Raw genomic sequence first — 19,853 nt, 5'->3', positions numbered from 1 at the left:
AAGGGTGACGTTTTGGGTGACTGGATCTTAAATCTGCAATCATTTCTTGAGAGAACTCAAAAGCATATGCCTGCTGTAGAGACAGGCTAGGGTGGAGGGAGACTGGCATGGTACATAATTGAGCTGGCCGCATTAATAACCCACCTAATCAGTACGTTTCATAGGTGCACACTGTGTGTGTGAATTGGACTCGGGATTGATGATGTGGGGAAACAGTGAAGCTGGAGGCAAGCACCTTCAAAGTTCATCAGATGTCACTTCTGACATGCTTGGGTGCCTTATTAGAGGATAGGGCAAGGGTCATCCGAGAGGGAGAAAGCTGCTGTAGAAAATTAAATTTTATTTTTTTAAATCTCATACTGGAAAGCTCTTTTAAGACCAACTCAGTATTTTATCTAAATCAGGAGTGATTATTTAATTGTCATTAATGGAGCTGTTATGTGAACAGTTTATTTTCTGTCACTGTTAATGTTGATCTGAACACCACCCAATTCGATCAAAAAGTGTGTCTGAGTGCCCAGTCACAAATGTGGGGAGGGAAAGAGGGTAGGGCATGGTTTATGAGGAGAGAAGCTTTCATAGAAAATCCTCATTATACACCTGGGTCTGGGCAGCAGGTAGAGTAGTGGCTAAAGGTGTTACCTTGTAACTGAAATACACTGGCTCCTCTCCCTACCTCACTTGCAGTGCCCTTGAGCAAGATATATATTGAACTGGTCAGCTAAATATTACCCAAAGGCAGTAAATTCATTGTTAGTACCTTAAAATAAATCTCCCAGTTTACATTGCCCTGGATGTAAGGTAATAAATTAACAAATCTTTTCAAACAAATTTTTTCTTGATAAACATGTGCATTTTAAGAAAAAAAGTTTTGGCAATTACCACCAAGTTTCCTCAAGTCAGCGATTTACTTCCAGTAGCCCTAGAGCAGCACTACCTTTGCCCATTTAGAGATGAAAGATCCATTTTAATTCCCTTGACAGTAATGGAGTTTTACAAATGATAAGCTTTCAGATGTGATGACTGGCCAGATCTCAGGCAAGGGGACCCCAGGGCGAACAGGAATCAGGTTGCCCCCTGTGCAAATGAAATCTGCATGAAATGATGGTCTGATTAAAAAGATGACCATCACTGTGCATTTCTTGCACTTAGGTGAGCTCCTCCCAAGATATATATGTATATATTTTTTTTACATTTTCTCAATAAAAATCTTTATATACTGCAATACATAAAGTCCTTTAACTCAGTTCCATCCAATATCCACTTGTGCCTCAAACTATAATAATAATACAACAACACAATAAACTATAGTGTGCTGGTATTAATTGTGCTATAAATAGCATGCACTTCTGTACAAAACTGAACAATGTTATTTTCCCTGCAGGGATTAATAAAGCATAATTAGTTAATAAAGCGTTAGTTAAAGTATAATTAAAGGACTATCCTAGCCTGTCCTGTTCTTAAAGGTTTTGGTTGTTTTGTAAAAAAAAAAAAAAAAAAAAAAATCTAAATTATTACTTTGTAAGTTGCTTAAGAGAGAATCTATAAGAAGAATCCACACACTGAAAAACTTTGAAAACTTTTCCCCCTGTTAATAAACCACCTTTATTCAACTGCACAGCTACATCCCGTTATTCCAAACCACAGTGGGTCACAGGATGCAGGTTTGCATGTCAGTGTTTTTTGGGTTACCTCCTTGTCTGTTTACTATAAGAAACACTTGTACATTACTTATGCAGCTTATCGAGAACAGGCATCGTGTTGATATGCTTGCGTTTGGGTCTCACCTTCCAGCACACTATCAAAAATGTTTCAGCTGATACTGCAAGCTTTTGTCTTTTTTCCAGCTTTTCCTCCCGTGCGCCATTACCTGTGTGTCAGGGCCGGTTTTATTTTAGGGATATGCGGCATTCAATCTCAAGGTGACATCAAATTGAAAAGCTGGCAGGGGAAGAGAAAGCCATCCGGTGCAATGCTACATAATGAATAGATGTGTGCAGTATGGGGCGGGGAGGGGTAAAACTGAAAATAGATAATCCATTCTGAGCTTGTGGTTGATTTTTTATATATCAGTGAAGTAATTTAATGACAAAAATGCTCTTCCCTTGTGTCAACCTTATCGCTCAGCTTGCGTTCGTACAGCTGACACATAAACGGAAGTCTCCTCAAATGGGGATGTCTGGAGAATATTTCAGAGTTGGAGGAAGATGCTCAGTTTAGCTCTTGGTTTAAATGATAAATCTGCTTCTCATCTTAAAGACTAAATTCCCCAAGTACCCCTAAAATATGTAATTACCACAGTGGGCTAAGTCTTGTATTTATAGTTAATCACAGGTTCAGTTGGGGAAGCAGGTAGTACAATGGTTACAGCTGGTGCTTTGCACTCAACAGACACAGGTTTGAGTGCAATCACCTGCTTTTGTACCCTTAAGCAAGGTACTTTGCCTAAATTACACCGTTAAAGTTTACCCTGCTCTAGAAATGATTGAACTATTGTAATAAGCATAACACTAAACTGCTTTGGAGAAAAGCATCAGCCAAAATAACTTAATGTGTGATTCACAAATAGCTTTTGTTCTATGACTTATTTTAAGGAAATGAACGATTTAATTTTTTTGTGTTTCTAAATTTTTGAGAGAGATTTTAATAGCCGCACTGTCTTGTGCTCCAAGAGGTAACAAAATCAGCAGCTCAGTTCCTATTACAGGTCTGCTCTAGGAGCAGCTGCTGCACATCAGCAAAGGCCCCTGGATTCAGATCTGCAAAAGACCATATCTCCAATAAAATCCTTCCCCACCTGATTCCATCTCGCACGAGTTTTGTACTCTTGCAAGGCTTGCAAGGAAGTCAAAATGATTTTTAAGAGTTACATGCCAACGGCAAAGGTGTTTTCCATATTTTTCTTTTTTTTTTTTCGCCTCTCTCCTCTGGCAGTAGCGCTGAGAAGCTGGAGAGAAGGACGCTGGGGACAGAGACAAAGTTTGAACAGCACAGTGATCGAGCAGGGGAATCAGTGCCGAAAAAGTGGCTGCCATGTTTCACTCTCCCTTCTGTACCCCAAGGTCCTAATTAGCACAGGTTAATCACGATCTGGTCTAATTGACTGCTGTTGTTTCTTCTTTTCATCTAATATTTTACTGCCCGAAACCAAGCGCAAGCAGAGACTTTGTTTCCGACATGCAGGGCTAGGAGGGGCCCAATCCCCTCATTCGATTGTTTTCCTCGCTCTTGTCGCCTGTGCGCCTTTGTGTCAAGATGTCCACATTTCAAATTATCACAGGTTCCCTGATTACAATCACATTTGGCATTTTTTATATCAATTTGCATTTTAATGTTTCTGGAACATACAGGTATTTAAGCTAATTATTCTATCAGACATGTAAATGAATTGAGGAACTCAAAGGCATGCTTAATGGGAAGGTACACTGCTGAAAAATTAATCTCAAGAACAGCTGATTGCCTTTTCCCAATGCAGGAGAACAGAGGAAACTGCTTATAAGATTCCTCCTCCGGGCTTCCTACCTCACAATGGAGAAATGGGCCAAAAGCTCAATTTAAAAAAAAAGAAAAAAAAGAAAAACTTAGGCTTTGAATGATCTATTTTGGCAGCGAAGACAGTAATTCCTCTATGCGCCTGGAAAGCATTCTTACAAAGTGACCACTGTTATACATAATTAAATTATATCGAACATTGTTTTATTTTCTGTTACTATTTAACTCTGTGTTTTGTCACTTTTTACGAACGCGACAGGAAGGGAGAATTCTAAATTACTTATTTAACTGATGCTGTGTTCCAAAGTAAGTTACAAAGTCTGGTTTCTGTATTAAACTACTTATAATTATTTATCCATGTAGAGGTGGTCCCCAATTTACGATGGTTTGACTCATGATTTTTTTCAACTTTACGATGGTGAGCTGACGATAGACATTCGGTAGAAACCGTACTTCAAATTTTGAATTTTGGTTTTTTTCCTGGGCAAACGATATGTGGTGCAATGCTGGGAAGGGCAGCAATCTGCATCTCCCAGTCCGTCACACAGAGGTGTGTATTAGGTGCATTAAATGCATTTTCAACTTATGATGGGTTTTGCAGAATGCAACCCCATTGTACATCGGGGACCACCCGTATGGATCATTTTTAAAGATAATTTTTATTGTATCAGTTTAGGGTAAGTGCCTTGCTCAGGAAAGACTTTAAAAGACTGTTTCAGGGGTCTTTTAAGAATAGGATGCAATGAACATCCCGGGAAACGAACTTATGAAAAGTGGCTCAAACCAAGCCAGAAATTTCACTGCAATCACAAATAATCAGATTTGTTTTATTTTGTCATACTTCGGCACATAGATTGGATTACTTCGAGAAGAGTGTATCATGTGGAAAAGTTGGAAGACGAGGATGAGGAGGCAACCAGTAGCCAGATAGATGGAGTCAATCACATTGACACTCCACACACTCATTTCGACACTAGTGGCACAAGTGGAGGAGAGATCATTGTGGAGACATTCCATATATGTGGTTATAACCAATACAACACCAAGGAGTAAAAAAGAAAAAAGCAGTCACCTCCAGGACCCACTCAACCGCTGCTATTTCATTTCATATATACAAGTTCTAACTGAACTAACTGCGCCATCTTGCACATTACATTGTGTTATTGCACACCATATTGCACTGCATTTCATGCTGCACAAATAATTTATAATCCATTGCACATCTGTTTATAGATATTTCTATATTTTGCTTTTTCATTATATATGCATATATAGATTTTATATACATTTTTCATTTTACTACTTGTTATTTTTTTTAATTGTTATGTCGGACAGTTGTACAAAGCATTTCACTGCACGTCGTACTGTGTATGGTTGTGTATGTGAGAAATAAAATTTGAATTTGAATGGTAACCTTAACACTTCTTTATTGGGGAATATACCATTATGGTAGGGGTGTTCAAATGTATTGGAAATTGTTGATAGCAATTGTTAATGTGAAATTTAATATTTGTGTATCTGTTTTTGGATATGTTATATTAATCAAATGAATATCCACACATATTGTGTTTTTTTTATTGTGTATTTTATGTTATTCTATGTCTTGCATAGCCATGAAATGTAGTCTTAAGTATGGTATGGTCTGAAAGGGGTGGGGCTTGTGCCATATAAGGTAGCCCTAAAGGCAGAGGGCGCAGAGGTGAGGTCTTGATTGTTAACGGGAACAGTTGTATAGCCCCTGTGCTCGTACTATACTATGTTTTATGTTATTTATTTGGTCTTGTAAAGTGCCTGCACTACTTTGTACGAGAACATTAAAATCTTTCACTGGCACTACACTTCTCTGTCTATGACTTTTGCTATTCAGGAAATCATTGGACCCAATCTTCTCTCTTTTTGGCAACACTACCCTCACTGAGGAAACATGGTGCGGCAGTGATAGTAGTGATCACGTAGCGGTATTGTTTACATTACTAGATATGTTTTAGAGTGTCATATGTGATGAGGTTCAGACTGCTCAAACAATATAGATGATAATAAACTGTTACAGCAGTGCAAGTCATGAATTTTTCATTCAGACAATTTTCTTTGTGCGATGACATGATATTATGCTACCCAACCCATACATTTTTTTGTGTTATCTCGAGCTTTTATGCCAATTTCATTCGGTATTAATGGGGCTTTTTGTCTTGAAATTGATGGAATCCATCTGACAATAGACCAAGGTACTGAAACATCTCATTGACTGGGAAGAATGTACTGACAGCAGTAATTAATATTTCAAAATACTTTATCTGCCACTATAAAGAAATTATGAAAGAAATCACCACAGACAAGATGGATTCCTCACTATCTTTGAGCATTAATCTGACATGTCTTATTCTCTGTTTTCATTCCTTTTTCTGCTTTTATATTGTTACTGATAATGATCACTTTAATTATGCCAAAAATAACCGAGTCCAAGAGAATTGTACCATATAAAAGAGACAAAAAGGTGGTATCAGTGCAATTATTTAAAACTCAAATGAATCCAGAGTTCAGTGGCAGCTGCTGACGTGACCACACGTTGGTTTCTCTCAGGGTTCGGTATGACAGCCTTGGCGCCCTCCCATCGCAGTGAGTTCCTGCTTCAGAGGGGACTTTCATCTGAAGCAGGAGTGCAGGAAATCACTCGCATGGCACTGCGACAGAGAGACGGGGCCCAGCGCTCAGCTCAAGAACACACTCAGACAAAATTGGGCCCAGCGCCGGTTCAGATTTGTTTATTTGTTTTGTCACATTTTAATGCAATCACTCCCTCAAACGAAATCTTTCTGGGAGTGGGGGGCAGGGTGCGAACCTAGGGTACATGATTAAAGCTCTTCCCTGGATGTGTATGTCTGCTGGTTTTCTCAATGTTGCCTGCTGGGTTTTGAAAGGTGTGTGTGTAAGCTAGGGGATTTAGGGGGAAAGGGGGGAGGGGGGGGGGGGGGGGGCATTTTTTTTTGTCTCTTTTTTAAACTGATGTTTTCACCATAGATTCGGCGAGGATGTTTTTTTTTTTTTTGACCATGCCCAAGAAACTAATTGAACCTCAAGATGACACAACATAAAAAGACCCACAAACACTCGCAGTCTTGTAACTGCCACTCACGACAACCCTCCTCCACCTCTTCTCCATTCTAGATATAATTTACTGTGGTCTAATGGAGGGATCGATTCGTCTCATTCTGACAGCCAGATGCAATTCCCGTAGTGGACTTAAACCAAACATCATATATGTAGTGTGTGCTCACCATTCACTTATACACAAAGCTCACACTTAAAGGAATGACGAATTTTAACCCAGAGAACTGGTGCAATGTCATGTCAGTTATTACAGAGTTACATAGTAGATTTGTATTGGATGGTCTCGCTGAATATAATAGGCAAGAAGGCAAAGAGTGGTTTTTCAGGATCCACACTCCTGCAAAGCAAGCAGTTGCCATCAAGATTCTTGCAAAGTGGATAAGGATAGCTGAGGCAGGAAAAAGTTCAAAACCTGTGATATGGTTGGGCTTGTCTGTTGGTCAGTAGTAGACGACATTTCCAAGATTCAAAAGATGGTCCATTCCATTCCATTCCATTCCATTCCATTCCACCATTTTAAATCAGTTCACTTTATCCCCACTAACATATGTAACTAACAACATTTGTATTCAATTTTTTCCATTTTGTGCAGTTTTCAGTTCCAGTCAGTATGGGGCAATTGTGGAACTGGTGCCCCTTTCTGACATGATAATGGAGTGCCCGTTCTGTATTTGTTTTGTCTTGACGTATAACCTAAGCTGCCTTTTAGGAAAGGCTCAGGTGTAGTGCCCTGAAGAACCCCTGAGTTGCTCCAGCAAAGTATCAAGATGCATGAGGAGGTAAAATTGCATTCATTTTGATTAAAAGCTTTGGTAAATACAACAAAACTAAACTATTTTTTCACGTAATTGTGCCTGGTGTAGCTTTACCCTAGACAAGAAATATAAAGTATGGATGTCTTCTCAGCTTTGCTTGCGAGCCCATGTGTGAATATTAAAAAAAAAAGCAGAAAAAAAGAAAAGGCCAACAAACACCAGAGAGGAAAGCACCCTAAAAATGTGCCAGACAGCGATTTTCAGTCACGCTCTTCAAACCCAGATGGACAGCTGACTTTTTGATGCCGGTAAGGCTGAAAACAACACGTAACTAATTGGAAACCTCTGTGTCTCCTTTTCTTTCTTTCTCTAATGTGAAAACAAAGAAGTTCCTCTTGCCTCTGTTGGTTGTCACAGTCATGGCACATTCATGTGTGCCCACCAGTGCTTCGCTGGTCGCTTTACTCTTTTCATAATGTTCCTAAACCAGAGTCAGTGGAATGCAAAGTGAGATATCAATTATCTTCACCCTGTTGTCACTGGTATCTTTCAATTTCTTCTTATTCTCTGCATGGAGGCAACAAACAGTGACTTTTTTTACCTGACTGAACTCCAGGTTAGTAATGACAAGGATGCCATCTAATACAGACATGTAGAAAAAAGTAACAAAAAACCAAAAAGGCCGCAGATCGTGGCATGTGCAGTGGAGCTGTTTTCAGTTGTTATATATAATCATCAACAGTTCTTGCAGCATACCACAGGGAGTTAATTTACTAGAAATGTGGCATGGCATATTCATCTACTTTTCCCTTCTTTTTCTGGGTACTTCTATCGATAAAAGATTCTGTGGTATTTCTACTGTAATAGTTTTTAATTTTTTTTTTTTTTGGGGGGGGTGGGGAGTGGGGACTCAGTGATTTACAGCGTCTTTGACTGATTTCATTTTCAATATGTAGATTATTCATAAAGTTCATAGCCAAGTTTTTAATTTCATTCGGAGTAAAAATTGTCACCATTCACTTGTGTTCATGGTTTCAGGATTTATGTGGGTATCGGAAGGACAAAACTTTCAGTTGGGACCAGATTCGTTTCATCTGTATGTAAAGCATTCATATACTCTCTTGGCTTTGCCATTTGAAGTTTACAGAAGACAGAATTCCAGTCCTTTTCCGTTGAACAAATTTTATTTTGTCATAATGTCTTTACTTTTTGCTCTAGTTGCTGGACCGCCTTACCCAGACTCACCTCATTTAAAATGTTCATGTCTCCAAGAAAAGTACCTCTGACATGCTTTTATAGCACCCCACAGTGTTAATGACAAGAGTGCCCATGAGAGAAGCAATATTAAGAATTGTTTTATTGTGTAAATTTTATAAATGAAAATAGGTTTTGACACAATGATAAAACATGACATTTTAAAAAATAAACATATGGTGGAATGTTTTATAACACATTGTGAATCGTCTCTTTCATGCTAGCAAAGAAAAAAGAAAAGAAATGAACTGCCTAGTTTCACCAGTTTATTTCACCAAACCAATATAATTATTCCAGAGAAGTTTCATTTAATCATGGTAATACTAATAAGATTAGAAATAAGTATATTTTCAGTGTTATAAATCTATGTTTTAAATAGACTATCATTTATTCTAATAAAATCCTAATTACATGATTAAAGTTTAATTTGAAAAATATGTTAATGATCCTTATCATTTTAAATCAGAATCTTTAAAGCAGCTCATGAAATAATTATGTAACAGAAGCATTTAGCAAATAATAACGGCAAGTCAGTCTCAGGAAGCTCAAACTTCATCAGACCTCATTGGATGTTTATAATTCATAACTGTTGCAGTCAGGTCACATTTATCAAATTTGTTAAAAGTAATCAAAACAATAAAAGCAGGTGTGGAAAGTAAAGTTATGGGCTCAGTATTTTGGGTTGATAATTATTTCAAATGAAAGGTTTTGTGGAGAATAAATGTCCATCCAAATCCTAATTATGTGCAACAGCGAGCATCCATACTCCAAGAAAACAGATGCAATAAAGTTTCAAGAGGTAAATTAATCACTTCATGCCATTGGAGGAGTCTGCGTGCGTGTGTGTGTGCGTGTGTGTATGTATATATGATTTCCTGTGGTCGCTTTTGATTCCTGGGACTTTTAATATCCTGTCTGGTATTTCACCCTTGAACAAAGTATTTTACCTCTATTTCTTCAGTATATATCGAACTGTTTAAATTGGTCCCCCTGGTACAATAGTCTATATTTTTTACCCGCAGTATTCCCATTGGTCCATAACTCTTTCGTCCACCTGAAGCTTTTTTTAAAAAAAACCTCATGAATATTTCAGGTGTTAGTTGTGGTTTTTTTGCATTCACGTACTATGATTGAATGAATGAATGAAATTTTATTAATTCTAGAGGGATATTCCATACGGTTGCAGCATCATGCAATGTATAAGATCATGCAGTTTGTAATTATTGCACTATTTCATTATAAAAGAAAAGATGTCACATAAGTGGATGGTGGACAACCAACTGTTACAACCCTTCTGAAATCGTCTCCATTTGAACACTTTAGTATGGTCTACGGTTTCTCCTATCTGCTCTCTCAAGTATGACATATCTTCTTCCTTTAGAATGCCATTCAAGAGGCCTATCATGGACAAGCAACTACATGTTCCCCCTCAATTATAAAAAATACCGTTTATGAGGTCCTGACATTTTTCTCGTTTGATCTTTACGCTCTGTGATGGCGTTTGAACATTTCCTGTCAGAAGTGCTTTGCGAGACAAGCTTCTCTTTAAAGACACATCAATCAGTTTTGGACGAGACACATGTTCCGCTTGCCTTCTTCCCCTGCCCTCACCTCCTTTCGCGATCTCCGCCGTTTTTATCCTCTGACGCGCAAAATGCGTCCCGATTATGCCAGCTTCAATTAGCAGAATGTCAGTGGCAAAAGTAAACAACCGAGACGAATGGACGAAGGACGTCTTTAAGCAGATGTCAGAACTTGCACGTGGTCTTTGACAGCTACTGCATAACATCTGTTTTGCTCATCCTGGACATCACGAGGGGAAGAAAATGCAGAAAAAAAGAGGATCACTCAAAATGGCAGCAAATAACAAGAATGGGAACCATGGGGTTGTTTTTACAGTTTTTCGCTGAGCATTTACTTCCGAAAAAAAAAAAAAAAAAAAGAAAAACTTTCATAAAACTCACAACTGCTTCCAAAATACATATATGACATATATCAGCAAATGAATTAAACATTACAGTGTTGAAAATGCTTTTCTGTATGAAAAATTCAGATCACCCCGAGTACTCCCCAAAACCACTGGTTGTATTGCAGCTCTCAGACAGATCACCTCTGATGTGCCCTCCAGGGAAAGCTCACATATCTGAATGACGGCAGAGCAGAACGCCTAACGGCTATCGGCGAAGCCCATTAGTCACACCTTAATATTTATGTCCCTCTTTCCTAGCGCTCAGAGAAAAGGCCTTTAATGTGCAATCATTAAAATTGAGCATTTCTCGGAAAGGGGGGATGGATCGGAGGATGGAAGTACAAGAGCAATACATGCTACAGTACATCTCCTCTAACATTCTTCACTTCTGGGGTTCTCTTAATATTCCTATGAATGTCAGTTCTGGGATTTTAGATGAAGTTCAGTCTATGTATGCTTTTCTATTCCGTTTTAGGATTTCAGATCTTTTCCCAAATCAGACGTGTGGCAGATGACGCTCCAAATGTTTGTAAAAGAAACTTGGCAGTGACGGTTTTTATATGTGAAAGGGCACAGAGGGACTGCTGTACCAGATACTTATTTAAGGACGTTCGAGTGCTTGCTGGCACTTTTTTCTTCTCCCTTAACATACAGACATGTCCATTTGCAACAAGCAGACTTGATGTCTCTTGGGAGAGAAGATCAAGGGTAGCAGAGCGAGCACCACACAATCGATACACATTTAAAAAGATGCACCAAAGCATGAGGCTAGCGCACGAAAAAATCCTGCCGACACACACCCCAGCAGCCCCTGTGTGTCACTACTGAACTTTTCACGGTGTCTTGTTTGTCTTTAAACGGCAATATGAAGCAAGATGAAAACTTTGTCGCAAGAACCAGGCAGAAAAGTTCCCCGATACTAAATGATCCAGCTTCTTCTCACCGACAGGAACCTGGATAGTTAATCGAGCAGTTTCGGAATGATACATCTGAAATAAATGACCAAGTCGTTGCATATTGTCTTTTTTAAGAGGAAGACTATCAGAAAAGAATGTGCCTTCTTCGTTGTGCCATTTTACTAAAATGCATTGATTATCTGTCTTCCTTTTGTTCAGCCTTAGCAAAATGCCCCGCTGGGAAGACAGGAATAAACTTTGTTTTGCTTTGGGGATTCCGTGTCGCTGTGAGATGGAGGACCAGTCAAGGAAAAGCGGTCTCCCACACACATATACACACACGCACAAGAGGACAAAGCGAGTCCCTCACGACTAGGCTTGCTTTAGTATTGGTACCTATTTGTTCTATAATGTACAAACAGTGCAGATGCCTTGGCAGTTCATCAGTAATTCATCAGTGCCTATTTTAAAACTGAATTGAATGTCAGATGAGATCGACTCATGATAATGATTTTCACATACACCAAAGACTGTTCTTGAAACCTCAGAACATAGTTATGTTGCTGGAAGTCACATCTACAGTATTCTAGCAGAATCCTTATCTGTAAACAAGTTATGGATTCACTGTCATCAGGTGATGGTAAAGCCAATGTGGATCACCTTCGGAAGTTGCAGTAAGGGTTTGGTAGCATTAAAATTAAAAGTAATAGGCAACCTTTTGACTTCATCCATCCAATGACTGCTTGCCCTGAACAGGGTTGTGGTGAACTGGGGTGTATCCCGGAAGTACGGGGTGGAAGGCTGAGGGGCGGTACACACTGGATAGGATGCCAGTCCATTGCAGCATCACCAATCCACCTGAACTGCCTGTCTTTGGATTCTGGGAGGAAACTGGAACAAACCCATGCAGACACAAGGAGAACTCTTCAGAGACTGAATGAAAATCCAACCCACATTCTCCCACGCGAGTCAGGTGCTGTGAGGTGGTAGCACTGCACCACTGTGCAGCCCTCTTTAGGCTCCAGTAAAATATAATGTACTCTGTTTAAATGCAATGATATGGAATAAAATGAAACAGCACTGAACTTGAAGGCTTCAGCTAAAGTGAAAGCAGAAAAACATGTTGGGAGGTATATTTTTGAGGAAGTAAACAAGGAGGCCTACGTTCTCAGTGGGAAGCAGAGAGGGTGATCCAACTCCTTGTGAGCAAAATCCAATTCAGTATGGGTGTTGGCCAGTGCTCAATAGCCACCGTGAAAATACAAGCATTTCAGTCATTTGATTTACTAAATTCATAATATATCAGTATGATGACTTAATTGCTTTTCTGTTGTCTTTGTGTAAATGCAAATTTTTTTGTTTAGGAACTCCTTTGTTGAAATACAGGTGCTTAATAACCAGGAATGGTTAAAAAAAAAAAAAAAAAAAAAAAACAGTAATGATACAAAACTTGGCTGAGATAAAACAATAACACACAATGAAAACCCTTCTTACAATAGTGGAATACAAAGAAAAAAAAGCATCAAAATAAAAATAAAAAAAAAACTGTTTAAATCAAAAATCACAGCCCAGCTGTAGCAGAATACACAGTAAACAAATTACCTAAAACCCCTCATAAACAAAGATCCTAATTAACACAGTAAACTTGATATTACAAAACCCACAGAGGTTAAAAAGCTGAACTGTCAGAATTTAGACAACATTGAGAGCTTGGCTGTGAGTTTGTCATTGCAGGTGACGTGTGCAAAAAGAAAAGCAATGGAACAATTTAATGTGGAGTCTGTTCAGGGTTTTGGTGTCAAAAAACCATCTGAAGAGGTTTTTTTTTTTCCCCTCCAGTCCTGGTAGGTGGGACAGACTCAGGTCATACTAAGACCATTTCACCACTGAGCACACAGGGCTGGGAAATATAATATGCAGAAGATTTTTTTGTTGTATTTCAGTGGTGGCATAGCCTGTTGACCTGAAGACCCAGAACACATGGCCCTTGAGGCTTGTAAATTTGAGGTACACTGCAGATATGATCCCCTTGCAGTGCTGTAGGCCAGCACCAGGGTGTCGGCTGTAATGCTGGCTTTTATAGGAGAGCGGTGAATGAAGGTCAGGAGGCCATGACATGGGAGAGTAATGGGAGCTTGTAGATTAGCTGCATTTTGGATGAGCTGCAGAGGAATGAAGGTACAACACAGGAGTCAAGGCTGGGTGGGAGCTTTAGTCCAACCTTGATATTAGCACTTCGTGCAGTAAGTGGTTCTGAGTGATAACAGAACTGTCATCCATGATTATGCTCAAACTCTTTAAGAGTTTTGAAGCACATTGCTGTGGTGGTTTCCAGGCTATTTTGAGGCTACAGTGCAGTTTTTCTTTTTATTTATTTTTTTATACAAAGAAGCCGTTTACTTAGACAGCTAGATGCTTTATCGCAACATTTCAAGGTTCAGTTACAAGTAAAATAGCCAGGGATCTTTGGCGATTTGAACTAGTGACATTCAAGTGCCAAAATTTCATGTCACGAGCTTCTGTGTTACCCGGTGCTGTCGTAGTTGTGCTTAAAACATCAATTTCATTGTGGTTTCCAGTTTATAAACTTTCAAATGAAGCATCTTGAAGGAAGCTATAGGACTAGACAGTGTGTAACAGGAATGTTGTGTAATATGTTAATTAGAAGTAGTACATTAATACTGAATTGATGTTTCATGGGAACATATAGCAGTATAACATTTTTTTTCCAGTACCGTGTGGGCAGCTTGAGAATAAGGTACTGTGATACTGAACTTTTAACATCATAAACAGAGGGATTATATAGCATTTTTAGTTGGACTAACAAGGTTTCCCCAAGGGATATAATGATCAATCTTGTCAAAGGTCAACTAAAGCAAAACAGAAATAAGTACAAATTCTCATATACAGATATGCATTTTCATTGGTCTCAAGTTTTTGAGGTCATTTGGTGCTTGGGGGGATTTCTTAACACAAGGTTAAATTAAAGCCTCTTTCAAAACCCCTGGGACACATCCTCAAGTAAAAAAAGTGTTAATGATGTTCAGCATAGATTTGCCAAGGGCTGGAAGAAGTTCTTTAACAACACTTGTTGAAGTAGTCTGACAGAGTCCGACATTGAGGACAAAATATATCGAGAGGCATCTTTAAGTATGTTAGCTCGTCTGTTTGGATTAAAGCTGTTTAAGCACTGGAACAGAGCATAAGTAAATCCAAAAGACTTTTGGAAGGTGCTGTTAGGCAGCAAGGAAAATTGGGCCTCTAACTGAACACTTTATAAATGTCTTTTACTTATCATTAAAACATTCTTCCTTGGCACAGACTAAACTCAGAGTGAACACTTCATACTTTTCCTGTAAAGGAAAGGCAACGACATCATTATCAATCGGTCAATCAATCAGTCAAGTTTAATTTCTTACAACATATTTCAGTTTAACAAAGCACAGACAATCTCTGCTGTAAATTGTAGAATGTGGTGATTTTGTTAATACACTTGTGACCTTGGCTGTGAGTGAAATTGATTTAATTACGGCGAGGTTCATGGGAAGACTCAGACAGACACAATTAATCTGCTGTCCTGGAGAGAAAAGACACAGTTAAAAATAAACAAATGAAATTATATTACTGTTCAAAATTCCTTCTGTAAGTTGTCCCTAAGGTCTATATGTCCTGGTGTCCAGGCATATGATTAATTACCAATTAAAAATAGCATTTTTTACTGTTCTGATTTATTAATTTGTAAATGCTAATTTGGACAGTTCAGACAATAATTTTTAACGGTGTAATAATTTGTATAATTTATAAGAATTTATAATTATTTTAACTTTAATTTACAGATACACATCTGAAGTGTGCTAATTTGTTTTTATTCAGAAAATAGTATAATATCAGCACTCACATTAGTAACAATACACACATATCAATAAATAAAACATATATAAAATAAAACATGCATACATTGGCTAAAGCCGCTTTTTTCCTTCCCCCCAAGAGGGGTCGTGGCAAGCTGGAGCCTAACCTGGCAACAGAGGGCATAAGGCTGGAGGGGGGAGGGGGACACACCCAGGACTGGACACCAGTCCGTCTCAAGGCACCCGAAGTGGGACTTGATCCTCAGACCCTCCAGAGAGCAAGAACTGGTCAAGCTCGCTGCACCACCATACTCCCCCGTGTGTGTGTGTGTGTGTGTGTGTGTGTGTGTGTGTGTGTGTGTGTGTGTGTGTGTGTTTAATTTATTTATATGTTTTATGTTATATTTATATGTTTTATTTTATTTACATGTTTTATATTATATATGTTTATATGTGTATGTGTGTTTTATTCAATGTAAACACAAATTTGATGCTATAATATGAACATATTTCATCCATGATCCTTCTTCCTTCAGCCTGTATGGAATATAAAGGTAAATAAAACTGCAGGTTTCTGGAAGGTGGGAGGAAACCGGGGTTGGTTGAAAAATTTGAAAGAGGTAATTGCGCAAAGCTAATATTCTACTCTGTTTCGGAGAAAAGCATTAGCTACATGAATAAATTTACGTATGCATGCACGTTGTCACATATTGTATGAATGACAGCTACTGTATGTACAATAAAACTTCTGTGGCCTTTTTGGAATGTAGTCATCTAAACAAACAGCTGTGTAAAGCAGTTTCATAGCATCACTATCAAAGAATTTACTACTCCTCTTTTTCACTGTCATATACATGAGAGGGGTCAAACATGCAGCATGTGTGCTGACTGGAATGTAAAGCTTTAACAACACGTGTGAAACATGCTTTGCAGCCATGTGAGCAGAAACATCATGATTCGACTGCGGCGGCTCGCTGTTTTAAACGGAGGCAGATTATGCAATGTACAGTTAATATAACATTTTCACTGGTTGTCGCTGTCGGCATGAACATCCTCTAACTGGCTCTGCAAAGAATTAGAGTGAAAATGACAAAATTACAGCTGGAGACGTCTTGGTATTCGACTGGACGTGACCTCATTTATTCCGATAGGAGTTGGAAATAGCCGTTTAGCCTCAGCTCTTATACCTATGCATGTCAGATACACAATATTTTGTATATTCTTAGTCACAGCTCCCCTCCCCTCTCCTCCGTGCATAGGGGCCCACATTTCAGCCAAGGAAACCGACTTCTCGATTCAAGTGAGGAAAAGCAACAGCCAGAATCGCCAGTGCAAAACCTGGAGACGGGTGTTGCATTTCGAGAGCGTCAGCTGCTTGGCTCCTGCCGTCTTCGGGCATTCTGACAAAGCGCTGGTGTCCCACGCAAAATCGAGAGAATGGAAGGATTCTTGAGGGGGAGTGAGGGGGGTTGTAGGAGATTTTTTTTAACTCTTTTCTCCTTTTGTTTGTTCTTTCAGAATAGAAGGATGATCAGAGTTCCTGAGTGCTGCGAGGACGCGGTGCTCTGTTGCTAGGAGGTTGCTGATATAAATACCGAGCGTGTTTGTATGTGTGTTTCTGTGTCTGTGTTTGCCTGTGTTACTGTGAAAGGCACCAGAAAATCCTCATTTGGATCCTGGGGGCTCTTGTCGCTGTGCGATTGCGTGCAGTTCTGCCAGTTCCTGTGGTTGAACGTTCGCCTGCTTGTTTTTGATTAAAACCAGGGCGAACGGCAGCAAGCAAAAAAAAAAAAAAAAAAAACCACACACACACACACACACACGCACACACACACACGTACACACACAAGTGAGGAAATCAAGAGTAATCATTGCAATGGTACGGCAGTGGTACTCCATTGGTCACAATATGGCACCCGGCCGATGCTGGCAAAGACAAAATGGATGGAAAAAAACAGGCCAGGGTGGGTATTTGTTCCTGCTTTGGATCGGCACTAGAGAGGAAAGGCATAAAACATCGCCTGTCAGACCAGGAAATGCTGAGCGGCTCTAGACGGACCGGAGAGAACGCAGGGTATTCAAGTCGGCTTAGTGAGTTGTGCTTTGTGCATGGCAGTGCAGAATATCGAAATTTCCCTCCAACTGTAATAGCTGCAGTCACACTCATTTCAAGAAATTATTATGCAAACTACCTGGACTGCTCAGAACATCCTTTTGTTAAAAGAGCACGTATCATGCAAGAAGTAATTTGTCCTCTTATGACAGATAAGGGTAGCTTAACCTAAAAGTACTGAAGTGAGAAAGAAACTATGAGTCAGTCAAGGAGCTGCTGGATGGTGGGACGTAATTATTGTGCTGTGGTTCAAGAGATTAAAAAAGATAACCCCCCAAGACTACCTGTGACCCACATTTAATTTGTTCGACGTGGACGCGACTGAAGGCAACCACCAAATTTACTCATGTATGTACCACTGGGTTACACAGAAGAAAGGGCAATTTTCAAGAGGTCTTCATGTTTATCTGCACAAGTAGTTTAAAGTGACTAATCCTGGCTAATTTACAGCAGTTCTAGCAGATTTTCCGCTTTGTAAAATTGTTTTAGATTTTACAACACCAGCATCGAAAGAGCAACTAATACTGAAAGCATTTTCTCCCCCCCTAGAACCTTCTGCCGATACTGTAATAGGGATATACTTTCTAATCCTCTTTCATTTTTCATAAATGATCTGGCTTTGCCTTCTTGGGTTGTGTAGACCTACTCTAAACGGTGATTCCGGCAGTATGTTAGACAAGAGGCATTTGGAGTCAACCCCCCACCCCCCGAGAACCCACCGACTTCTTCAAGCTCCGTGTAATATTTCCCACTTTGTAATCCGACAAAATTCGCCTCTTGACCGTGCTGTTGTCCAGCTGCACCGGCCCATTTGGGTCTCGAAATGATTATCTGCCAAGTTCCTCTCAACCTTGTCACTGCTGTTGGCCTCAGTCCACCCTTACCCACACTCCCACCACCCATAATGCCCTTCTCTTCTGAATCGCCATCTCCCAATCTTGTTACTGCTGGACCTCAAGTCGGTCATCAGTCTGTTTCTTTATTTGGGTCACTGTGCCATCTCAACTTAGAACAGAGGCCCTTATTACCTCCACAGTATGAGGTAATGAATCACTGTCCTCGAAAAAATGAACCCAGCCAAAGTTTAAAGAAATATGAGCAGGCTAATACAATTATAGGAGGTTAGGCCTATATGATATAAGGAAATTGTCATATTTTATGGCTTCCAAGATGCCTATAAATGGCAGGTGAATGGAAGCGGGTGCTATTCTTCGATACCCTAGGAGGGCCATGATTCCTATTTCATGGATGGGTGAACACATTCACGGAGTCTGTGAGGGAGGTTGCAAGTTGGGCTCAGAGTCACCCAGGGTACCTGGGTCCCAGACGTAAAGGAAGAAGGGCATACACCACTCATCTGTGGGGGCACCGTCTTGCACCTTGCCCACCACTTGACATAGCAGTCTGAAAATCCATTAAAACAAATCATCATTTCCTTGGAATGGAAGGATGGGATGAATAAAAACCTTGAGATAATTCATATTGTGTGCAAATAAGACAAAAATATAACCCTGGCAAGACGATGGCAGTGTCTAGTGATGGTGATAATGAATACTGAAAAAGTACCTATCATTATAATCAGTGGCATATTTGTATGTTTTGGGGATCACAATCAACAAATTTACAATTTCAGACATTGTAGTATTTAAACAACATCTTGCATGTCTAATTCCTCTTTGAAGATGTTTAATTATTGCTGCCAGTGGCCAAATTAGCACTGTTTTCGTATTGCTCCATTCACATGTGCCATCTGCACGGAGCACTGTATGATTATTATCAACTTGAATAATGGCCCCAGACGTCACTGGAATCTTGTAAATAACTCACATGTGGGCTGTCATTCTCTGGGGAGGCTCTGACCACTCCATAATGGAAGTGCGCCTGTCGAATTTTGCACTCATAGGGACTGAACGCTTTTGGTTCCATGCTTCCCAGGCGGCAACGGAATCTGGAGGGGATTTATCTGCCGTTTATGCTGCCTAATTAGCCAAATTCCCTCTGCTGCTTTCCATGCAAGCCACATGTACTCTACACCTTGGGAAAATAAAAAAAATGAAATAAAATAAAATAAAATAAAATAAAATAAAATACACACACACACACACACACACACACACACACACACACACACACACATTGACTGAAACTGCTTGTCCCAAGTGGGGTCACGGCGAACCGGAGCCTAACCCGGCAACACAGGGCGCAAGGCTGGAGGGGGAGGGGACACACCCAGGACGGGACGCCAGTCCATCACAAGGCACCCCAAGCAGGACTTGAATCCCAGAGAGTAAGACCAGGCCAAACCTGCTGCGCCGCCGCACCCCCCTCTAAAATAAAATAAAACAAAATAAATAAGCATGCACTACTGCCACATTCTCCAAGAATTCCCTTGTGGTAACGTCTCCAGGAATCTCC

At 39.7% G+C, this 19,853-nt stretch overlaps 1 protein-coding gene across 1 annotated transcript in view; it reads right to left on the bottom strand.

The window, feature by feature from the left end:
- The window catches only part of LOC108932297 (somatolactin-like), a 71,860-nt gene extending 52,496 nt beyond the window's left edge, over nucleotides 1-19,364 (bottom strand). The window contains exon 1 of the mRNA XM_029255886.1: nucleotides 19,266-19,364. Within this exon, the coding sequence (XP_029111719.1) occupies nucleotides 19,266-19,364 (99 nt within the window). The remainder of the gene's footprint in view (nucleotides 1-19,265) is intronic.
- Between the last annotated feature and the right edge of the window lie 489 nt (nucleotides 19,365-19,853).

This window comes from Scleropages formosus, chromosome 10 (assembly GCF_900964775.1).
Source record: "Scleropages formosus chromosome 10, fSclFor1.1, whole genome shotgun sequence".
NCBI lineage: Eukaryota > Metazoa > Chordata > Actinopteri > Osteoglossiformes > Osteoglossidae > Scleropages > Scleropages formosus.
This window is presented reverse-complemented; position numbering and strand designations above follow the sequence as displayed.